This window comes from Trachemys scripta, chromosome 15 (genome assembly GCF_013100865.1).
Source record: "Trachemys scripta elegans isolate TJP31775 chromosome 15, CAS_Tse_1.0, whole genome shotgun sequence".
NCBI lineage: Eukaryota > Metazoa > Chordata > Testudines > Emydidae > Trachemys > Trachemys scripta.
In genome coordinates, this window is record NC_048312.1 from 13,311,883 (window position 1) to 13,336,359 (window position 24,477).

Below are 24,477 nucleotides of genomic sequence, written 5' to 3' on the forward strand. Positions count from 1 at the left end.
TCTCCCCGAATGACTTTAGCAATGCCAACGGAAGCACTCTTTTGTTCTCATAGTTGTGTCTACATGGTTTTTTTTTTTTTTTTTTTTTTTGCTGGTACAGATACGTCAGCTAGAGGTTGTAATTCTTCAGTGGAGGTCCTGGCAGTTTCCCTAACGTAGCCCCCAGGTGAATAGGTATGATGGGAGTTGCCTGACATGCGCATTAGGATGCTAAATAGTTGTAAGGCAGGAGGCGAACTCAGATCTTGTGGTGATTGTGACAGTGGAAGAAAGCCTCGCAAATGGATAACGAGCGGGAAAGCAAACCATCAGCTGAATGAAGGGATAAATATTTACAATACAGAGCCCATTCGGAATTAATTAAGTCACTGCAAATGCATTTTTTAATTGGATCCTTAGAGTTGAGTACAAATGGATAATCTCCTAGTTCCGAAGCCTGTGGGCCCAGAAGATAAGGGATTTACCTGCATTGCCCAAAGTGAAATAGTGTAAGAGTTTGCAATGACTTCTCGCTGGCTATACTGTATGACCACTAGGCTCCCAGAGTTGGAATGATATTTGTCCCAGCTGTTGTTCCATTCGGTTAAAATTTTAGTTTGCTTCTCATGTCCCCAGATATAGTATCCCATTTGTATTTAGCATCGCTTCTCTCCTGCCCTGTACACTTACGTTACTGTCACACATCACAAGGCATTTCTGTGTGGTAGCTTTCAGCTTGAAGGACTGTCAAGAGGCTGTTACCAGCAAGAATCCTAATAAAATACAGCATGTTTAGAGCAGGCAAACCTATTCCCTGACTTGTTTGTTTTAAATTGGGATGTAATGGCACATGTCTGTAAGGTCCCTTTTCATTCCCCTCACCCCCATGAGAATACACAATATTTTTTTTTGTAGGACAGCAGTAGCCAAGGAAACCATAAGATTGCCCGGCTGTCAAAGTAGCAGTGGATAATAAAACTGTCATTCCGCAAGGAATCCCCACTAGTTCATGAAGAAAATCATATTGTTAATGAATCACTAACCCTAATAATTAAAGGGGCCGGGTGGTTTAGTGAAGAGGGGCACTGGACTGGGAGTCAGGAGACCTGGGTTCAAGTTCTGCCACTAACCTGCTGTGTGGCCATGAGCAAGTCACTTCACTGCACTCTGCCTCAGTTTCTCCTTCCACTTGTTCATCAGGTAATTTTTTTTTCAAAAAGGCCTAAGTGGCTTAGGAGCTTTTGAAAATGATACTTAGGCTCCTAAGGCATATAGGCATTTATGAAAATGTTACCCATCTCGTCTTTTAGACTTTAAGTTCTTTAGGGCCGTGGCTGTCATTAACTTTCCCATTGATTTCCATGGAGCAGCTTGCAGAATTGGGGTATGTGTAAGGTTCTTGGGGCCTGTGTAAGGTTCTTGGGGCTAGGGTGACCAGATGTGGCATTTTAATCTCTAATAACGTGTGTGCCTGCACGTAGTTATTTATTCAACTCCCATTGAAAGTGAGAAGGGACTAACTTTTCTAACTGCTGCAGAAAAGAAAACCCCCATGTCCCTTCCTAACTGGACGAAGGAATAGCTGGAATTCACACAGTCTCGCCAGTTTTACATGGTTCCACCACCGTTCTGTAAATTGGTGACTGATCTTATTCACTGTCCCAGCCCCTAGGGTCTGGAACCTGCTCTCCCTAGGTAGCTGTCCCTGGCAGCCTCTTCCTTCTATTAGCAACAGGCTGAAAACACATCATCTCTTCTATTCATGAGTGTATACCATACCCATCCCGGCAGGATCTTTGTTAGAGGTGAATTTTAATCTTACCCCTGTGTTTATACTGTGCAATGGTTTAATAGTGGATGCAGTTCTTTGACCTGTGTTTATACAAGAGCTCATGCTAGAGGATCGTGATGATCCCTTCTGGCTTGGAAAATCTACGAGTCTATGAATATTAAATGTTTGTTTTTCTTTCTTGCCCTGACTGCTTTAATTGTTTGGGCAGCTCCCTGGGTGCCTTGGGCGGTGTGCTGGTAGAGATAAAATCACCATTATTATTGGAGGGCAGAACGTGTCAAAACATTTCCAGCAGAATGATTTTCCCTTGGACAGTACTGGACAGTACTGGTTCGATGAAACTTTTGCACAAAGCATCATTGTAGATTAAAATAGAGATATCTTGTTTCAATAAGATCAAAGCGTTTCGTTTCAACGTCATCATTTCAGATTTTATATTTTGTTAAATTGACTGTATTCTGATTATTTTTTATTTTGGTTTTGCAGGAAATTTCGGAATTTCCACTTTCGTTCTGCTTTGGGATGAAAGGAAATTTTGAAATGTTCTGCAGAACCGAAATGTTGAGTTTGATCAGCTCTACTGAGGGCTATCTGTGAAACACCGCCCCTTGCGGAGTAGTGTTCATTCTTGTATTTTCCATAGGATGTATCTACTAGGGGGTAGGGAGTGGGGCGGGGGGCCGACACAAATTCACACAAAGTTTCCCGGGTCTGACATTCCACCTAGTGGAGGGCAGAGGTGGGAGAACCAACAATAGAGTATTGTGTATGTCAGTGATTGCCAAGCTATGGTCCATGGACCTCCAGTCATCTACAGAGCCCTTTCTGGTGGTTTGCAGAATAGACTGAGGATTTGGGAACTGAGAGGAGGATGAGTCCTGGAGAGGATCATGAAGCGATCGGCAGAATGAAAGAGCTGGACAGCCTCTGATATTGATTGTTGTTTTCATATCCTTCGTTTCTCTTTTCTATCCCAGAGTCCGCACCTTCCCCAAAGAATCCCACCTGGGCCATGACACAGTCCGCGCCCTCATGTACTATGCCCTGAAGGTCTGGAGTGACATCACCCCGTTGAATTTCCATGAGGTGGCGGGTAACAACGCTGACATACAGATAGACTTCTCCAAAGCGGACCACAATGATGGGTATCCCTTTGACGGGCCTGGCGGAACGGTAGCACACGCTTTCTTCCCCGGAGACCATCATACCGCAGGAGACACTCATTTCGACGATGACGAATATTGGACCTTCCGATCATCAGGTACGTCAGAGTAAGAGAGTTGGAGCAGAACTCATGAACTCCCAGACCCTCCCTTTGTAAATATTTATGTCTCTGTTATGGGCACTCTTTGGGGTTTGGAGTCCTGTGCACATCCCTCGGGGGCCCCAGAGACCTCTGTTCGCTCCCTTATGTCCCCAAAGGCCAGTAACTTGTTTGTCCATCCAGGGGTCCAAGTCAGGTAGGAAACTGTGGTAGTATTCCCATTTCTCCTCATAATCCCTCACTTGCCACACCTAAATAACCCAGAGTTCTTATCTGCCACTCCCACAATCCCTGTCTCGCCCCATCCTGCTGCTCCCTGCGATGGGGTCTCTGAACTAGTAAGTGATGAGGTTGGTTGGGCTCCCCTTTGAGGACTCCTCAACCCTGCTCTGTAGAGGCTTCAGTGGCAAAGCTGTGAATTCTCTGGCACCAGGGCTGGCATGCAGAGACCAGCTAAGAGGAAAGCACATGTGTTCTTCCTCCACAGCTGCAATTCAAGCCCTGCTTCCACTAGGGTGACCAGATGTCCCGATTTTATAGGGACAGTCCCGCTATTTGGGGCTTTGTCTTATATAGGCGCTTATTACCCCCCCACTTGCTGTCTGGTCACCCTAGCTTCCACTCAGTGAGATCTGTAGGGATCTGCTTGCAAAGCCCATCAGCAACACTCCTACACTGTGGAAGAATGAGGAGTAAATAGGAGCCCACTGAAAAATAGCTCTTGCCCACTCACTTCCCCCCTCTACCTTCCAGTCCTGCTCTCCCAGACAGACTTTGCCTTCAGGTTCACGCCTGCTCTTCCCCTCCTGGCCCCACTAAATGACCAGGGACTTGAATCTCCTCTACTTATTGCCGTCAATGTGCACTTGTGCAAAGTGGGCATAAAATGCTACCAGGTCAGAAGGATGCTTTTCCACCTACTGTGCACAGGTGTCAAGGAAGGCACGAAATGCATGGCAGTGGGGAATGAGATCCTTGATCCCTCACTGACTGCAGCTTTGCCACACCCCCGATAGAAGAGTTCAGGTCCCAAGGATTCTGCCCCAGTCCCCCCCGACTATAGGGCAATCAGCTCCCCACAGCCCCCCACTAGTTGGGGGATGGAGCTGGTGGTGCAGAGCCAGGTTAGGCTGAAGGCTGCTGTTCTCAATGGCCAATAACCAGCTCTCCTTCTCCCAGTAAGAGAAGACAGGGCAACGCCAGCCATGGCTTAGAAACAAAGGATCCTCTCTTCCCTTAGGAAGTCAGGGCAAAGGACCGCCAGCTCCACCAAATTAAGGCATTTACCCTAAGGCAATAAGAAGTTCCACTTAAAATGCAGTTTCAGCCTTTCAAGCCAGCAGCCCAGTTTCAGTAAGTGGAGAGCCTTTGAAAACAAAGCTGGGCAGGCCGGGGCTGCAGGCCAGGGATCCCACAAGCTCCATCTTAGTTGGATTTTGACAGAATGTGACTGCTCCAGCCACCAGCTGCTAATTTTCTCGTCATGCCACCTCTCCTGCTGATGTCCCAGTGGTTTCTGCTGCCTGGGCTTAATAATTTCATTTAGACCTAATCTTCCTCCTTGAAATTGACGAATATTTTCTCTCTCTCTCTCTCTTTCTTTTTTGGTTTGGTTAATCTGATTTCTCTCTCCCACCTTGCTCCTCTCTGTCCCCACGTTCAAAAACCAGAACCCCCAGGAGAAAGGACCCGGCTACCTTTTAATGCTGCATCTCCTGCAGCTAATGTTTCTATGGACAACCTGAGTTTCAAACCTCCTCACAAAAGCTGCCCCGTCCTCTTCCCCTTGCACACTTTTTTGCACCAAGCCCTTTACTCCAAACAGTTTGTTCACTGGCCTTTTCCTCTTGCCCTGCCCGTGCTCAGACTGGGTCATAAAGGCAGCCCTGTGGACACATACACTGACATCCTCCCAATCCACTGGGCCACACCACTTGAGACCCCAGATAAGCTGCGGTGGTGTGGCAGTTACTGTAGAACCCTTTAGTGCTTTTTCGCAAGGGGAACTGGGCAAACAGCTGAGATTTCAAGACAGCTAGTCAGGCAGGACTATCTGCTGCCCGCATTAGCCACAGGGCGCAGAACCTGATCCAGAACAGCCACGTCATGTCTGACTCCACTGCTGTACAGCTGCTAATACAGGCAACCTGTGTGGAGCCTGTGACTCTGTGTCTCTGGGGCCCTCCAGTGTCCCTGTCCCAGTACTGAACAAAATCCTTAAATTGGCCTTATCTATGCAGGGGCCCCAGAGCTTCAGGGCCATGCTACGCTAGGTGCAATGCCGAGGCCAACAGTACAGCGGGTGGGGATATCCAGCTGGCAGTGACACCTGCTCTGGCAGACAGTGCAGTGCTGGCAGATATCCCCATCCGCTCACTGGTGGAATTAAACGCAGGTACTTTGGCCCAATGCTGTAGCGAAAGCACTTCCTGTCTGTAAATGTGTAGACCACTGAGGGCCGTCTGATCAGAGACTGCCTCTTCCAGAGAGCTGCCCGCTGATCTCCCATAGACTCTTAGTCTCCGGCTCCAACCATTCGACCTCAGTCCCTCACACTGACACACATGTGCATGTTGAAGTAGACGCCTGAATGCCCACCACCGCCCAAAGCGTGATGAGCATGCAGTGTTATTTTGATGTTGATGATGACTTTATTTTCAGATGCCCATGGGATGGACCTGTTTGCCGTGGCAGTCCATGAGTTTGGCCACGCCATCGGCTTGACCCACATCTCTGCCTTAGAGTCTATCATGAGACCCTATTACCAGGGACCGGTGGGGGATCCCCTGAAGTATGACCTGCCTTACGAAGACAAAGTCAGAATCTGGCAGCTGTATGGTTAGTTCATGCCCCCATGAGTGGGTTTACGCTTCACTTCATCAGCAATGGCTCGCAGATACAGCTCTTCTCCAGGATGCACTGTCTGGCTATTGGGGGTGGTGTGCCCTCTAATGCTTCCTTGTCTTTATTCCTAGGAGTCAGGGATTCTGTGTCCCCAACAGCCAAGCCTGAAGTAACCAAAACTGACGATCACCCCGTTCTGCCAGAGCTGCCAGAGAACCGCTCCACTGTGCAGTAAGCAGCATTGCCACCAATGTCCTTGTGAAGAGTCACCTGAAGCATGGGGTCTTCTCAGACCCTGGGGTGGATACTTCCCTTCAGCTGTGGTTGCAGCAGGGAGTTAAAGCCAGAAGAAGTGGGCAGAGGGGTGACTCCAATACATGTCCCCTCCCCGCCCAAATCATGACCATGGGGTTGGGGATTTTCAGATTGGGAAGGGGAAGGGAACCAAAGGAGCAATTTCTACATACAGGCCTCGCTCTCATGGGGACCCACTAGATTTTTGAGTGTCGATTCTGAGTCCAGCTCCAGAACAGCCTTGTTTGCTTGCTCGGGGTAGATGTGTGAAGCGCAGAGGCTCCTCGCAAGAACCTTTGAAGAATCGTGTGCGGTGCTTTCCCCAGAAGGTGCTAATTCTTCCAGCCTGGGAACCACTGAGGTCCAGCTCATTCGGGCCACTGGTGTCCTGTTTGCATTCTTTGTTACTACCAATCTCTGTGTAATGTGGGTCCAGAAGAGTTAAAAGTGGCCCAGGGATAAAACCAGTGTGGGTAAGAAGCTTAATGAGATGTTAATTCAGGACTAGAACATAAATAAGGAATTCAGGGTGTGCTGGGGGATTTTGTAGAAAGGGAAAAGTGCTACTTATTAAGGAAAAAGGACAAGATGAATATCATTCTTCCTTGGTATACATAGTATCCAAACCCTCACCTATGCTTGCGTGTGTGTGGTATTTTTATTTAAAGAGCTGGCTAATTGGCAAAGGCCCAGATCCCCAAAGGTAATTCGGCCCCTAACATCCATTGATTTAATGTAAGTTACCCTTTTGGATTTGGGCCAAAGCTTATATTTCATTTTGGATTTTCAGAAAGTGCTGAGCACCCACCATCTGAGAACTGGGCTCCTTTACATTTTCTCAAATTGGGGACCCAAAATCGCTAGTGACTAGTGAAAATCTAGGCTTTATTGTGTGTGTTTCAAACAAGAGGCGAATTTGGTCTACTATGTATAAAAATATCTTCATGACATTTTTAATTAAATGAAACCGTTTATTTTATGTATGAAACATTTCTCTTCAATGTTGGCAGCAAACTCACTGGAAAGAGTGTGAAATTGACAAGTCTAGTTTCACACTCTTAAGTTGGGGGAAGAGCAGAGCCGTAATCGAAATAGTGTCAGGGTGAAAAGTCAATTACACTTTTAAAATTCTTTAATTTTAACAATTGCAGATGTTGCTAGGACCTCAGGTAGAGGTTGTTTTTAAAATATATGGGCCCAGATGCTCAACTGGCATAAATCAGCATTGACTTCCATGGGGATACGCTGAGTTTATGCCAGCTGAGGATCTAACACAGGATTTTCATTTTGACAAGTGTCTCTTGAATAATGAATCGGCAGAGGAGTAGATAAATCTATGAGGCAAGACAGCTCTGGGCAGCATATCAGGGGCACAGAAGCCTTCTCTCTGCTGGTAAAATCCACTCAGAATTCATGAATTACGATTATGCAGCTGATACAACCCAACATGGCCTCAGGGGCTTAGTTATATTTGGAGGGTCCCTTGGATAACTGAAGTGCTGTCTTTAGAATTCTGCTTTGTTCCTTAGAAGCAGGGTGATCATTGGAAGTACGCAAGGATATTCTTTTTTTTCCCCATGAGGATGAGCAAGAGGCTTTCCTGGGAACGGCCTTTCTATGGAGAGTTTCCTGAATGTTGGTAGGGCTGTCAGACTGTGGGGATGTGAGGAAAATGCTTTATTTAGGATGTGCCCTGCAATGGGATAATTCCATCAATTTACTCACCAGTGTCAGAATCGTGCAATGGGCTTTTCCTCATAAAGCCCCCGAAAGGTAGGGTGAAAAGTCTGAAAGCTCAAGGAGGTTCATGCTGGGAGATTTCATCCTCCTCACAGTGTGGGTGGGCTGGGTGCTGTATTGGTCATGTTTAGTTAGATGCCCTCTGCAAAGCTGTCATCGTAATGGGCTCACAGATTCCTTCCCTCTTGGCATTTAAAGCAAATCCCATGTAATGTTTTGTGTGCATGCGTGCATGCCATCCTCTAGTGACTGAACCACAGAAAGGTTCAAGGGACCTACTACTACTAGCAAAGGGAATTTTCCTTCAGGTCAAGTGGTAGAGGTCTATGTTTTTGGAGCTGAAGGTCAAGGGTTCTAATCCCAACTCCTCTGGGGCAGGTGTTTTGTTTAGCTCGTAACGGTGTTGTCAGAAACCCAAAGATTTGTTACGTTTCTAGTGGCACAATTGTATCAGTTATGTTTGTTGCTGTGATGCTTTGAAAGAAGGGAGCTGGCGCTTCCCCTTGGCCACACAGCACTGTATCACTAATGTGAAGTCTGTTTTATGGAGTCGAAGGGTGCTCAGATACCATGGTGAAGTCTTGATTGGGCTCAGACACGTGGCTGGTGTATTACGTAGGGAGAAGTTGAGAAGGATGGTGCCGGCAGTCCGATATGAAGTTCTTCTAAAGGCAAATTAGATTCATGCTTCCCTGCCATGAAAAGCAGCTGATCTGTATACGGTTCACAAATCCTTTCTTTGCTCTCTATCAATCGTTGTACCAGGGCTTCGTTACTCTTTACATTCTTCATACTCCCCATGGCCCCACCACACACCTTGTTAAAACAGGATCTCAGCCAGGCTAGTCACTATCTGGGCATTCACCATCCGGCCCCTGACCCCCTTTGTTTGGTTTCTGTTACTGCCTCATGGTACGGCTGTGACCCCCAGCAGCTCAGAGTCTACGTCCAGAGTTCCTGTGTGTTGAAGTCACTCTTGTCAGCCTGTGTGCTTTTTGTTCAGCAAGTATGTTCAGCAGAGGGCCCAGGTGGGCTCTCAGACGCACCCCAGTGAAGCTGGAGTAATAGCTTTGCCTGCACTGGAGTTCCTCTGGCTTTCCAGAAGTGCTACAGAGAGCAGAATCTAACTCCCCATCTCCTTGGCTCTTGGTGATGGTCTCACGTAGAAAAGGGGGGATTGTGTCTGCCATGGATTCGTTTTGATGAGAAAACTGTCTTAAAGCTGCCGTTTGTCCAGAGAAGCTTTGCAGAGCCTCTGCCTTGGAAAATCCCCTGTGCACAAGGCTGGGTTCACAGCAGGGCTGATTTGGGGGTGGGAGCAGGGACCCGCCAAACATTGGGCCTCTGTGACCTTCTGCATCATTCCTAGTTACAGCCATGTCCCATTGAACCCCTCCATCTCGATGGCCCGGGGCTGCAGATCCCAGTTTCTGTGTGCACTGGGGAATTGTCTTCAGCCAGACGAGCCAGCGCAGTGAGTGGGAGGGGAATTGCTGCTTGCCTGAAGGAGCAGTGCCTGGTCCTGGGGAGCTGGAGCGGGGCTGCCGCTCACATGAGTGCTGTCTTTCTGCAGGCTCAGAAGAGATATGCCCAACAGGTGCAACACTCACTTCGACGCTGTGGCTCAGATCAGAGGCGAGGCTTTCTTCTTCAAAGGTAAGCAGCTGCTTTCCGCGTAACAGCTTAGGTGACCTTTGCCAAGCCGAAGCTGCACCTAGCTCGGCGTTACGCAGCTGGGCTCCATTTGTGCAACCGTTCAGTCTACTCTTCTCTTCCAACCTGGTCTCCAGCAGAGGGATGGCTTTGCCAAGACGTCTAGGGCATGGAGTCAGGGTATTGGTTGCGGCACTAGGTTCACATCCAGTAGTATTGGGTTTGCTCCAGAGCTGCCTGCCAGGGCTTGATTCTCATTCACACTGAGGCCACTTTAGACCGTTGGGGCAGCATGAAGGGCTCTTAGAACTTTAAGGCCCTCTATCTACACCCACCTTCAGGTCCCGCTGGAGCAGTATAAAAAGGCCTGGGGATACGCTGGGCATTGGTGACGATGAAACATGTAGAGACTTCCAGATGGGGGGAGAGTGACTGGCTTTGTCTACACTGCCAATTGAATGACAAAGCTTTTGTCGTTCACAGGTGCTTAAAAAAGCCTCCCTCCCCTACCCGAAAGACAAAGGTTTTGCCACGGCAAGTGGCCGCATAAACGGCTCATTGTTGGCAGGAGCGCTCTCCTGTCGACAACGCAAACCCCGCTCAGAGAGGGCGGAAGTATTTTGTCCGCAAAAGTGTTGACAAGCAGCATTTACACTGCCTGTGCTGTGTAGTGTAGACAAAGCCTAAGTGAGGCCTGCTTGTTTTAGAGAGGAGGTGAATGAGGGTCATGGTAGAGGTACACAATACTGAATGGTAAATCCGGCACTTCTGCTTACCCAACAACGCAGGGGAAATCCGGTGGAATTAAGAGACAATCAGTTTAAACTGACACATAATTAAACTATGGAATTCACTGCTGCTAGAAGCTAACGAGGCAAAGAATTGAATAGGACTCTAATGAATGATTAGGAATGTATGTAAACTGTAAGAACATCTGCAGTTACACTAATTGGGTGGTAAGGCCCTCAGGACACCAGCCAATCACTGACTGCCTGGAGCTCAGAAGAAACTTCCATTTCCTCCCCCGTTCATCCTGCCCCCAGTCATGTTTTTGCATAACTGCTCATTATGGGGGTTTTACACTTTGCTCTGAACCAGCTCTCAGTGGCCACTGTTAGAGACAGGATATCATCAATGTCTGCTATGCCACTATTTGAGCTGTTCAACCAGACACTCCAGGATTTCAAAGTGACAAACTGAAATTGGCATTTGCAGTATCAAAGTACAAATCTGGGTCCATCTGAGGATTGAGAGAACAGCCACAGATCACTTTGACTTATGTCCTGAATGCCTTCAACTTCCCTTTCCGCCCACACTTCACGTTCCTGGTTCCACATGCTGTGAATGCACCATCATCCAAAGACGACAACACTTGCACAAAATTACAGTACCATCTGGTTCCATGTTTCCTGAACAGTTGCTGACAGTGTATCTCCAGGGGGGACAGGCTGTCTTAAGAGAATCCTGTCAGTGCCTCCTCAGCTGTACAGAATCCTTCTCTGCCTGGTTTCCTTGGGGTTTCTTTGCCTTTGAGGTGGAAAGGTCCCCGACTGAGGCCACTGTGATGCATTGTCCAGAACTGACTCAACTGATCTCCTAGGGGGGGAGAAAGGCATCTCCTCACTAAGATGAGATGATAAACAGAAACCAGGAGAGTTTACGGCATCTCCATTGAAACATGTCACTACCAGATGGAAGGAGGGAGGGCATCCAAAGAGGGAATGAACAAAAGCATTTGAAGATGCCTGGGCCGCTGAGGCAGCACAAAGCAGAAGATGATGTTCACACCGCGAGGCACTCGCTCTGCAGATGTCTTTTTCTTTCTCACGCCTGCACAGAGCTGCTGGTTCCAAAGAGGCTGCAAGGAAGAAAGGGAGTTAGGAGAGGAGAACTAGAACGAAAAACCAAGAGAGAAATTCTCCTCATGGTTTATTTCTGGCATATATTTGTCACGTGTGTGTGTTTCTTCTGGTGAAGCAAGGGCAGATTTAAAGGGCCAGATCCTTGGCTGGTAGAAATCTGTATAGTTCCATTGGCATCAATTAGCCAGGTCCTCAGCTGGTGTAAATCTCCATAGCTTCAGTGATGTCAATAGGCAGATCTGGGGTAAACTGGCATAACTCTGTTGACTTCAATTTACCTTAGCTCACGATCTGGCTCCAAAGCTATCGATTGGACTGGGGTAATTAATTATCACCTCTTGTTGGGCAGTTCCCAATTCTGAGGCAATAACGTGTCAGAACCGCATACAGAATGCCACCAAACAGTAATGTGAAATCTGAAGTAACTCCGCATAGGTGGCAGGGTTCTGTGCAGTTCAAATACAGAGTGCATCGTCAGTTACCCAGAGTTCCTGTGGGCTTTCATGGAATTGCAGAGTTTCAGGACTTCTGAAAATCAGACCACTTTGATTTAGGACCCTCACTTTAGGGAACCCAAGTTTTAAACTTTGGCCCACCTATATAATGTGTACAGAAATGTTGCCAGAGGCATCCAGCGTGCCGAGAGCATTTCACAGCTGGAATCAAAACCACCAAGCATCAGAAAAAGCAAAATGCCTCTGCCCACATGAATGGGAACTTACCATGATCTCTATGAATTGGGGGAGGTCAGGAAGGCCCATCTTAACCTTGGTTTTCATGCTTCCATTTCAATCTGCCAAGCTTGGGCTGGTCTTACACCAGGCTCTCTCACCATAAATGAAATCATTTCACTCTGTACGCTAATTACAGTTCTTGCCCAGGATGGCCTGGGGATAGTCAGAGTAAGTGCGGCACTTCTGCAGGCAGACCAGGCCACGGTGAGGTGATAACATGAGCTTCGTGGGCAAACGGGAGCCATTGCATTCAGAATTCACTGCTACCTAAATTGCTACGTTTCTGCTGCTCCCGATGGCCTCTTGGAAATCAGCTTATTCCTGACTTCGAATTCAGATTGAAAACTGGCTTCTTGCAGCCGCGCACCTGCTGAGCCCATCAATAGGGAAGGAGAGCTGCTAAATAATACAAAGTGGTGGGGTTTCTCCAGTTATGTCAAATTAGCACTGAGCGCTTTTAACTTTAGATACTTTCCTATTAACAAAGCAATTATGCCAACTGTATTTCTTCTGAAAACGGTGAAAATCTGGCATTTTCCAGTGCAAGCCTAATTAGAGATGCAAAGAACATCTTTATTTAATTACATGTGTTTCCATAAGTATACAACAGCCAGACAGTTTGAATACTAGATTTGTAATGATCTTAAAAGAATTTGTAATTACTGCCATTCCTAACAGTTGAATGTATTATTCAGACATAGATTTCAGTCATATAGAGCAAATAGGCAAAATGCAGCAGAAGAATAAGTATGTGACATAAATCCTTATAATTGTAATAAAAAAAATCCCCACGCTGCAGATGTTTAAGTGTTGGAATTTTGCCTCCTGCATTATTAGGCTAAGATCCAATTTCCATAAAATTTTGAAAGTTGGTGTCACAGTCTGCCAGCTCTGTAGAAATGTCGTTGAATGTCTTGAATACAAATCTAAAGAAACATCTTGGACCTGTTGCTCATTTCCCTGCTTTGCCGAAAGGAATATGCATAAACTCACGACAATAGCTTCTTGGGAATGGGGGTACTAGAGAGGAGACTGAGGGGAGATAGGGTAGGTAATCAGCCTGCTTCCTCCAGCTCAGAACTCACGCTATAGAGATCCCAGAGGAACGTGCATTCATGGAATGTGCTGCAAAACCACAGAAATTCAGGTGGAGAGTTCCAAATGTGCCTAAGGGAATTAGATACCCAACTCCCATTGAATGGGATTTGATAACCTAACTGCCTGATACACCTTTGAATATCCCAGCCTTAAACATGTTTCTCCCCCAGCAAACATTGGTTGTGATGGGAAGGGAAGATCAATGTGATTTCTTGCTGAGCCCCAGTTCCTAGCTGCAGCTTCATAGACTCATAGACTTTAAGGTCAGAAGGGACCATTATGATCATCTAGTCTGACCTCCCGCATGATGCAGGCCACAAAAGCCGTCCCAACCCCTTTCCCTGAGGTCGCTGGAGCTGTGCCCTTTTACACCAGCAGAGAATTTGTCTCATTGTAACATTTCGGGTCAGAAGGAGGCCACCTTCTCAATACACCTTAGAATGGTGCACAATATAAGTCAGTGGTGCCTCCTTTTCTGCTCTTCCTTTCTTCCTCTGTATTTTTTCTTTATTCTTCTCACTCCTCCACTCCTCCCCCTTTATAAAAGCTACTGGATTTCAGATCGCCTCTTCCTAGTACACAATATGGGTTGGTTGCAGAGGGATATGCAAACACTTGGAGGTCAGAGTCATGGCAGAGCAACATACAGTAGTAGTCACTGTTTGCTAAAGCAATCGGCGGTGTGGGGAGAGGGAAAAGCTCCAGATACTTCTGTCTCTTCAGAAACTATCACTTGTTGGGCTAGTCAGTGGTCTGATCTAGCCTGGTTTTAGCTGCCTTAGTACTCTTTGGTCTCAGGTGCTCAGTTGCTGGGTAGTAATGATACTGGTACTGATGCTGAGGCAGCATATTCAGCCCTGGAGGGAAGGAGAGGAAATATCTCCTGTCTCCCCCCAGCAGGCGGATGCTCTTAACAGTAAAAGATTCATTTATCAGACAGAAGGATGGTGACTGTAACGCAGAGTCTGGAAGTGGATTTCTCCTTATGGCTCAGTGTCAGGGATATGGGAGCCATCCAAGGGATGGGGAATAAAAGAAAGCAAATAGTTTCATAGTTCCCACTTTATGTACTTTGTTTTCTACTATCCCCTGACTCCACCCACAGCTTTTTCCTCCTAGCAAAGGAGTGTTATGGCATGGTTCATTAATGTCCAATCTGTATTCATCTAGGCAAGTACTTCTGGAGACTGACTCGCAATAAACACTTGGTCTCCCTCCAGCCAGCTCAGATCCACCGTTTCTGGCGGGGTCTCCCTCTCAATATGGACAGTGTGGACGCGGTGTATGAGAGAACCAATGACCACAAGATCGTGTTCTTCAAAGGTAAGAGCAAAAACATTGTTAAAGGGACCACACATCTCTTGCTAGTATCTGTGGCTTTAGTATCTAGTAGCTTTAAACTTCCATTAGTCCTGCAGGCAAGAAGGAACTCGGTGTCATTCAATGGAATTTGCCATGCTGGACAAATAAGCCTCAGTGTGGCAGATGAAATGTGAGGGCCCCAAGTGTATATGCTGAGGTGTTCCACTGAGCTCCTGGGTCATAAGCTGCCATGAACCCACCATTGCAAGGCTAATACATATTAGGCTGCTAATAGAGCCACTCAAAAAGCAACAATTATGTTTGGTTAAAAAAAAATGAAAAAAATTCACTCTCTCAAACAGGACCAGCTGGAGTAGCAGACTGCTTTTTTTTCTTAAATAAGTGCTACAATTCTTAGAATCATAGAATATCAGGGTTGGAAGGGACCTCAGGAGGACATCTAGTCCAACCCCCTGCTCAAAGCAGGACCAACACCAACTAAATCATCCCAGTCAGGGCTTTGTCAAGCCAGGCCTTAAAAACCTCTAAGGAAGGAGATTCCACCACCTCCCTAGGAAACCCATTCCAGTGCTTCACCACCCTCCTAGTGAAAAAGTTTTTTCTAATATCCAGCCTAAACCTTCGCCTCTGCAACTTGAGACCATTACTACTTGTTCTGTCATCTGGTACCACTGAGAACAGTCTAGATCCATCCTCTTTGGAACCCCCTTTCAGGTAGTTGAAAGCAGCTATCAAATCCCCCCTCATTCTTCTCTTCTGGAGACTAAACAATCCCAGTTCCCTCAGCCGCTCCTCATAAGTCATGTGCTCCAGACCCCGCATCTTCTTTTTCTTTCCCTTTATACTCAGGGCTGGCTCCAGCATTTCTGCCGCCCAAAGCAGAAAAAAAAAAAAAAGCCGCGATCGCAATCGGCAGCAGCAATTGGGAGGGGGGGGGAAAAAGCCACGATTGGCTGCAGCAGTTCAGCGGCAGGTCCTTCACTCCTAGAGGGAGTGAGGGACCTGCCACCCCCGAATTGCCGCAGGTGCCACCCCTCTCCGTTGGCCGCCCCAAGCACCTGCTTGTTAAGCTGGTGCCTGGAGCTGGCCCTGTTTATACTTCATTGAGTAGAAGATGGATTTTTAATTCTTCTGTCCTAACAGGGCCTACCCTGAGCATCTTGCATGTGAAATATTCAGTGTTGTTGGAGGAATTTGCTGGCTGTGTGCATCAGCGCCTGAGTGAGGTTGTAGTAGATAAGCTGTAGAAGGGCCCTACTAGTAGTGTTAGCTAAGGGGAAGAGTTCCTTCAGCTCAAAGAGTTTAGGAGCTGAAGAGCCAGGATTCTAGCCCTGGTCCCCAGTTGCGTGTGATTTAGCTGAGAACTGTTTCTGTCTGCAGTGCACTGATCCATTACAATAATTCAGTGAACTATGTTCCACCTTTGTGACTAGGCATTAGGTTCGGTTCATACTTCTGAAGCGTCCCACATGGAAGAACTAAATGTACCTCAGGCCCGTTCATTCCTGGTATTATGCCTGCTGCCAGTAGTTGCTCTGTTAGTTTGAATTTAACTAATTAGCAGTTTCCCACACTCAAAACTGTGGCTGTGTCTCCATTGTGTAATTACTGCACCCAGCACTCAAACTGGGTCTGTGGTGCTTTTTAGGGAGTTGGCCTACTGGATAACTCCAAAAGGAGCAGCTGTGCTAAGCTTCTCTCAGTTGGAAACTGCTTTTTGCCTCTCTAATGTCCCACTTTGCGTGTGGTAAATTATTGATTTCAGAAGTGCTGAACTGTAGAGGTGAGGCTGCAGAAATGGATTATCCTCAGTAATGGATCCCTCATCTGCACCCATTAAAGCTTTTAAGGCCTCCCACATACTACCGAAGCATTATTTTCTCAGATGGAGAAATCCAAAATGGCCACCATGACGTGTTGGACTCCACAAGGACCCTGCCAAACCACACAGCTATTGAAAGAACAATATCAGAGAGGCAAACAATCCATAGGTCCAATTATAGATCCTGGGCCAGATTCACTCCTTTGAGCACAGGGCTTGCAGTTTGTCCCCTCTGTGCACATAGGAGCAGCTGTGCTAGAGCGTGATCTGTATGGATTCCCCTCCTGGAGAGCAGCCCAATACTATGGTAATGGAGGCCACATAAGTACCCAAGATAGATAGATCTCTCGAGACACCATGTGCCCTTCCTACCACATGTGCAGGTCTTTCAAATCCAGCCGAATGAATGCGCAGAAACTTGGGGGAGTCACCTACAAAGGTGGTGCGTACGTGCGTTTGTGTTAAAAGCTGAATTACAGACAGAACTTCTCCATTGGCCCTCGAAAGCTGTGTGTGACTTTTTATTTCTATTAAACAGTTATTGTGTGGAAATCAAAGGGGATGAGGGGGTGGGGAATTAAATGGCATAACCAGAGATGACTAGCCTCAGACTACGCAGCATAATCAACATGTCTATGTCCTGGGACCTAATGCCTCCAGCAGCAAAATAGCAAAGGCTGGCTGTATCCAAGTGGGAGTTTGACACAAACAGCATTTTCCACAAGAAGCAGATTCCTCAGCAGGTTGTTGGTTTTGTAATTCCCTTTGTGGAGTGCCGTGAATTCGAATCTAGGGATTGTCACAGCAGCAGATCATGGAGTGTAACCTGAAGCAGAATTGATATTTCTACATGCCTATTTCCTCTCCTCAGGAGACAGATACTGGGTGTTCAAAGACAATAACGTGGAGGAAGGATACCCGCGGCCAATTTCGGATTTTGGCTTGCCACCGGGAGGCATCGACGCTGCTTTTTCCTGGGCCCACAATGACAAGACTTATTTCTTTAAGGACAGTCTCTACTGGCGCTATGACGACCATGAGCGGAGGATGGATCCCGGCTATCCTTCCGAGACCACTTTGTGGAAGGGCATTCCAAGCACGTTAGATGACGCAATGAGATGGTCAGATGGTGAGTCGGTGCTAGCTTAGCAGAGTTTGGTTTGGTTTTGTTTTTTAACCTAAGGCCTTGTCTTTATTTAGAAATGTTGTGGCTTTCACTAGGCCAGCATAGTTAAATTGGAGTCAGAACAAAGGCCTTAGTGCAGCCACTGTTATACTAGTATAAAAGCGTTTCTACCCATGTAGCGTATTCTGTTTCAGTAAAGCAAAATAAGCGATACCAATATAAAGTGCCTTATCCCAGTATAGCTACATCTACAATAGGGCTTTTACCAGCATAACTATTCTGGCAAACAAAAATCAGATCCCTTACCAACATAATTATGTCAGTAAAACTTTTAAAGTGTAGCCTGGACTTAACACACTATTCCAACAGTGATGCACCATTATCACTGGAGTTCTCATGAGACCTTGTGACTACAGCTGTGAAATCTCACCATGCTGCAGTTTTACTCAACGGGAGACAGAGCTGTTATCACAAGAATCTTGTGATCAGTCTTGCAAGTTGTTGCTCAGTAACTGGACATGTGTCACTGCTTGATGTGTAAAGCATGTCTAATAAGTAGCAAATGCAAGGATGTAGGCAAGTCCGGGTTCTGTATTGCACTGGCCAGGGGCTGCAATGTGTCTGACGGCATACATACCACCTTGGGTTGTGATTGGATGAAATAAGCAGAGTTGAACTCATTTCTTGGGTGGGAGACCTCAGAGGTAAAACCCCAGTAAGATAAGTTGAGGACACTCTGCTCTCTGTCAAAACTGTGCTGTACGCCTACGTTCGTATCAATACCAGCCAATGCGCCACATGATATTAAGCGACATGGGGCTTTGGATATAACAATAAATTCCTGATCACTTTGGACATCTTAGGGCATTTTTGCAAAAGTGGAGCATGTGTTCCAGCATCCTAGACAAATTCCAGTGAAGGTAACTCTGTTCTGCTACCCCCATTCCCCTGGTGCTTTGACAGGATAGGAGATTCTTCGCATTTTTGTCTTGAAAGTGCTGCAGCACTGCCAATCTGGGGTATGTCTAGACTCCGGGCTGAGGGTGTCACTCCCAGCTCCAGGAGACGTACCCACACTAGCTCTCAACCAGCTAATGTGTTAAAAATAGAATATAGGATGGCAGTGTGAGCTGTAGGGCAGGCTAGCTGCACAAGCACATGCCCATCTGAGGCCCTAAGGGAGGGGAATTGTTTAGCATAGGACAAGAAATTATAGCTAGGAGTACCAGGATGAATTTAATTCTGTGAATGATGAGATTAAATTCCCTAGGCAAGCAGTATACACATCCTCCACTGCACTCAGTTTTTTTAATAGGGCAGTCATCCACCTCTAAAGACAATGAGCACTGAACCAGATCAGTTATTGTGTGTCATGCTGCGTATATATGATAGAAGTGGCATTGATACTTGTCTGATGCCAAATAGGTTCTATTGTTTGCTATGAACATTATTCTTTTTCTTGAAGTCTTCAGAATTATTTCCAATCCTACATGTGCTCTGCAAATGTTCTGGATTTCTGCCTTTATTATTTATTATCATTTTGCACTCATATTGCAACTGTTCATGCTAGGCACTGTACAAACATGTAGTGAGAGAGAGTTCCTGCCCTAAGAAACGGACAACCAAAGGCCCCAATCTTGTCAGTTGCACTGCAGAAATCAGTGGGGTTCCTACAGACAAAAGGATCATTTAGAGCAGCTTGTAGGACTGGGGCCTCCTAAGGTGGTTGATTAGGGCAAAGCAAAGGCAATAGTCTATCCTGTTTTGGCAGTAGTCTGGCTTGATCCGTATCATGCGATGGGTTGGATATGGTGTTTTGTCTTGTGCCGTATTTGTTGAAATTTGAGTTGGAAAAAAATAAGTTAATAAGATATAAAGAGTTTTGTTTTTTTAAGTAAATGTTTGGCAGTGGGTCAGAAAGCTCCTTGTAGGGGATGAGATTTATTGGTGTGGGGCCTGATCTCCCTGGGGGAGGGGCGGGAAGTTCCATTAGTGGAGACGTAAAACCATCCATTTCCTCCAGCACAAGCACTACTTACAAGAAAGTGACACTTCCAGGTTTGATTTAGATGTCAAACGAACAATATAATAGCGACCTGGGAAGAGGGACATCTCCAGGGGCTTATCGGGCTGAACCTTGGAAGCTTTTGAGCGTTGCTCATCACTCCCATTGGCAGGTGTCCTTAACCAGCATGGAGCGAGTTCAGGGAATTCAAAATGTACCTGTTCGTGGATGAAATTTACCCCTGGACAAGAGGTCTGTGTGCAACCCACTACACCTCCTGGGCGTGGTGTTATCTCCCATCTAGTGGCACCGAGACCACTTAGAGAGAACATAAGAACATAAGAGAGGCTGTACCGGGTCAGACCAAAGGTCCATCTAGCCCAGTATCCTGTCTACCGACAGTGGCCAATGCCAGGTGCCCCAGAGGGAGAGAACCTAACAGGCAATAATCAAGTGATCTCTCTCCTGCCATCTATCTCCACCCTCTGACAGACAGAGGCTAGGGACACCATTAGAGAGATTATTGAGTCTGCTTCACAGCCTTAGCTAAGGGCCATATGGCTTTTAGCTCATGCAGTAGAGGCTCATGCATTTAGCACCAGAGATCCCAGGTTCAATCCCACCCACCAACAACCGGGGTCTGTCAGTGGTACGTGTGCAAGGCCCTATGAACCACTTAATCCTTTAACATGGGACTTAAGTGATGCCTAAGACGTAGGAGGCCTCTGTGCTGAGGTGTCTTTTTGAAATGCCTGGCTCGCAGGAGCACAGTATATTATAGGAGTTTCTCTTCCCAGGTCCCCGGTGGATTAAAGGCCTTGAGGTTATCTCTTTAAAAATATGCCAGCGGCATCACAAAACCCTCAGCATATTCTCTCTGGGCACATCAACATATAGGCCCTTCTGTCAAGTTAGACATGTGAGGCCTTGCCCATCTTCTTCCCCCACCATAACTGGGCCTTTGGCACCATGGCTGGTGAGTCGTGTGTGTGGCAGACCCCCCGCCCTGAGTTGGCCACTGTAGTAGCATACGCTTAAAGCCAGCCCTGTAAACAAACAGGTGGCACATGTCCCTGCCTACTGTGCTGTCGTGAACAGGTGCAAGTGGACAAAAACTCCATTACTCCTGGTGGAGTTGCACCTGCTCCCATCAGCTCAGGATGTTTCTGTTACTGTTGTGTCCAGCTGGGTGTGACCGCCCCTTTGCTGCCATGGAGACTAGTGATAGAGAGCCCCTCCCAGAGCTCATGCTTGCTAACCCTGCATGTCTTTTTTTTTTTTTTCCAGGTGCAACCTATTTCTTCAGGGGCAAGGAGTACTGGAAAGTGTTGGACAATAACCTGGAACCAGAACCTGGTTACCCTCAGTCCATCGCCAGAGACTGGCTGGTGTGCGGTGACATGCAGTCTGATTCTCCAGACTCGGCAGGGAGCAGCAGGACTGGGGCGCACTCCAAGCAAGGGCAGCACGACGAGAGCCGTTCGGAAAACGGCTACGAGGTCTGCTCATGCACCTCTTCCTCAGATTCCCTCTCGGCCCACCCAGCACTCAGACTCTCAGCAAGCCTTCTGCTAGCAAGCGTGTGGACAGCAGCAGTGGCTTGCGCAGCACTATGACAACCAGTAACATGGACAAGAAGACGTTACGGTGCTTCAGGGACTGGTGGTGGATAGAATCACACCATGCTACACTGTTACAGCCGAAACAAACATGCCTAGGAACGTGGCAGCGAAGGTTTCAAGTTCTCCATGAGAAGTGAACTGGGTTTATTTTTATTTTTTAGTTAAAGGTCTAAGAATGGACTGTGGGTTCTGCACCTTCTTATTCCCCCAACCAGCTAAAGAATAAAGACGTTGCTGAATATTAGTTACAAAGGTTCCATAGAGATGTAACACTCAGGGTGTGTAAGAACTGCCAAGTAGAGACGGCCTGGATACATTGAGAGGCGACTCTGGTTTCATGAAAACAGACCAGATAGTGTTGAAACCCAGTTGTTATTCCAGGAACAAAAGCAGCCCCATGTAAGGCTATGGGAAAGATGCAACAGCTGTGCTGACATTCAGTAATGTAACATATGCATCCAAGCGGATGTATGAGATAGAATGGCATCTTGACTGCACTGGGCTTGATTGCAAAGTGGTACATTTCACAAACAAATCTACGCTGCCAACTGATGTCAAGCTAACCCATGCCAGTTTCTATAGATCAGAAACATATTTGCCTTTATAAAGGACGTGAAGGTCACCTTTGATTCCAGATGTTTAAATGTAAGGGCTTCTCTGTTAAATCTTGGCCACACAAACATAGAAACCGTGGTCAGCAGCAGGTATCGATCCCCCTATCTTCAGCGTACGCCTTGACTGCTCGAGCTAGAGTAGCTCTTTCAGCTCTGAGCAAGTAGCAGGCTGTTATAAGCACTGAGTGCAGTCGTTCGGCTGAGATGCAGTTACACACACGAAGCCAGTGTAATCCACATGCATCTAACTTTTCTGCTCCCCTAAATTCTATTCTAGATGTATTTTGTGATTGATACAAAAATCACATTCGTTTAAGGCTTCCTTTGAAGGATCTGTGAGGGACTAAACTTTGAATTGTGGATGCACGTGCTAGTTTTAAACGTATTTTCAAATAGCATATTCTGCTTTTTGGCTGGCTTCTTATATCAGCCAGACGCCATTATGATACCATCAGTTGTGAATCTATTATTCTATATGCTACTGTCACTGTTTAATTTGGCACCATGAAATACACTAAGGGAGAATGAAGGGGATTAAATGTTTTAAAGTGGGGATCTTGCTCCGTAAAAATGACATCACAAAATTTGTCTCTCCTTCACTTACAGATCCAGTTTGCTCAGTTCACAAGTAAAAAGATGGTTTTCTAACTGTCCCCAAACTCTACATGGGACCAGAGAGTCAAGTTGGGTTCTGTCTGGCTCCTGGACCAACACCTGTCCCCTTGACTCAGTGGAGGTGTATTATAGATGTACATATGTGGGGCTCCTATGGTTGGTTGAAATGGTTTAAATTTCACACGTTCCATCAAAAATGTTGTTTGAATTCTGAGCAAAAAAAGAGCAAAAGGTGTTCAGTGAAATCTTCACAAAACTTCTCTCCCCTCTGCCCCCCACCCCCGCACATATTTTAGACAAACTTTAGAGCTAGCTGGGTGTGAGCACCCCTTTGCTGCCATGGAGACTAGTGATAGCGAGCCCCTCCCATGGTTCTCCTCTGAGTGGATGTGTACTTTATACGTTGCAGTGATAGTGTGTGCCCTCAGTATAGTCGAGTTGGGAAGCACGTGTGCTTGCCATCGGTGGAATGTATATGTACACAACGCATCTTGAAGGACAACAATTACTGTACAGGTAAATAACCCTTTCTTCCTGGTGGTGGTATGTGAGCAAGAAGGAGCCAGCTTGACTCTCAGATCCAAGGAGAACTTGAAGGGCAACTAGATTTTTAAAAATCCTTTAAACTGTAAACTGAGCAACTTTGGTGTTGAATTACATTGCTTAGAAACTCCCCCAAAATTGTGATCAACTATTTCACTTGGGGGGGAAAGTGGGGGTTGGGATCAAAATTGAATTTTCAACCCAAAACAATGTGTTAAAAATTAGAACTTTTCCACTGGCCCTAAGTCTGGAGTCAGTGAAAGACAGTCAACATGGAACCCCGCAATGTCGATATTCAGAGTAGAACACTTTTAAGGGAGCCATTTTCAAAAGTGCTGAGACTTGGCCTAACTCTGTTGCCACTGAGATCAACATTGAAAATTGCTCTTGAAAATCCACTGAAGAGCCCCTTCAATGATATTTCCCGGAAGAGACTCTTTATTTAAAAAAAAAAAAAAAAAAAAGGCAGCACTAGTTTCCTCTAACTTCCAGATACATTTAAATGATGAAACATCTCTTCCGAAGTCTTTTGATCATCGGCCTTTCTCTCTCCCCCTTCCCATGTGGATCACGCTGACAAGTAACTCTTCTCTTCAGACTAGCCACTATGGTGGCACTGAACAGGCTGGTGTCTTTTGGTGGCCTAGCGGGAAGCTGGATAAGGAATCTAAATGGTGACTCTCACACACTTGGTGCCATTTTGGGGTGAGTGGGTGGGTGTGGTGTTAAATGGGTTATATTAACTCTTTCAGTGCTTCAGGGAATGGTGTGGCTTGCGGGGAGCAATGTCCACACAGCTGCACCAGATTGTTTAGTTCTTGGTGGTTTTACTGTGATAAGTCCCTTACCAAAGGCTCTTCAGCAGAGTAGGCAGTGACAGGATAAGGGGGAAGGGCATCTCACGGATCGGTAACTGATTCAAAGATAGGAAACAAAGGGTAGGAATAAATGGCCGGTTTTTACAGAGGAGAGGTAGATAGCAGGGTCTCCCCAAGAGTCTGTACTGGGACCTGTTGCTGTTCAACATATTCATAAATGATCTGGAAAAAGGGGTAAACAATGAGGCGGCAAAGGTTTGCAGACAATCCAAAGTTACTCAAGGTAGTTCAGTCCAAACCCGACTGTGAAGAGCTACAAAGGGATCTCATGAAACTGGGTGACTGGGCAACCAACTGGCAGATGAAATTCAATATTGATAAGTGCAAAGTAATGCACAATGGAAAACATATTCTCAACTATCCATACAAAATGATAGGGATCTAAATTAACTGTTACCGTTCAAGACAGAGATCTTGGAGTCATTGTGGATAGTTCTCTGAAAACATCCGCTTGATGTTCAGGAGTAGTCAAAAAAGCTTGGGAAAGGGATAGATAATAAAACAGAAACTATCATAATGCTGCTATATAAATCTATGGTACACCCACACCTTGAATACTGCATGCACTTGTGGTCACCCCATCACAAAAGAGATATATTCAAATTGGAAAAGGTGTTGAGATGGGGAACAGAAATGATTAGAGGGGTGGAACAACTTCCATACAAGACT

At 46.4% G+C, this 24,477-nt stretch overlaps 1 protein-coding gene across 1 annotated transcript in view; it reads left to right on the forward strand.

Annotated features, from left to right (window-relative positions):
• The window catches only part of MMP17 (matrix metallopeptidase 17), a 116,225-nt gene extending 92,102 nt beyond the window's left edge, over positions 1 to 24,123 (forward strand). The window contains exons 4-10 of the mRNA XM_034791491.1: positions 2,749 to 3,032; positions 5,697 to 5,873; positions 6,011 to 6,110; positions 9,487 to 9,569; positions 14,431 to 14,583; positions 17,277 to 17,534; positions 20,824 to 24,123. Coding sequence (XP_034647382.1) covers positions 2,749 to 3,032; positions 5,697 to 5,873; positions 6,011 to 6,110; positions 9,487 to 9,569; positions 14,431 to 14,583; positions 17,277 to 17,534; positions 20,824 to 21,152 — 1,384 coding nt within the window. The 3' untranslated portion in view covers positions 21,153 to 24,123. The remainder of the gene's footprint in view (positions 1 to 2,748; positions 3,033 to 5,696; positions 5,874 to 6,010; positions 6,111 to 9,486; positions 9,570 to 14,430; positions 14,584 to 17,276; positions 17,535 to 20,823) is intronic.
• The last annotated feature ends 354 nt before the right edge of the window (positions 24,124 to 24,477 follow it).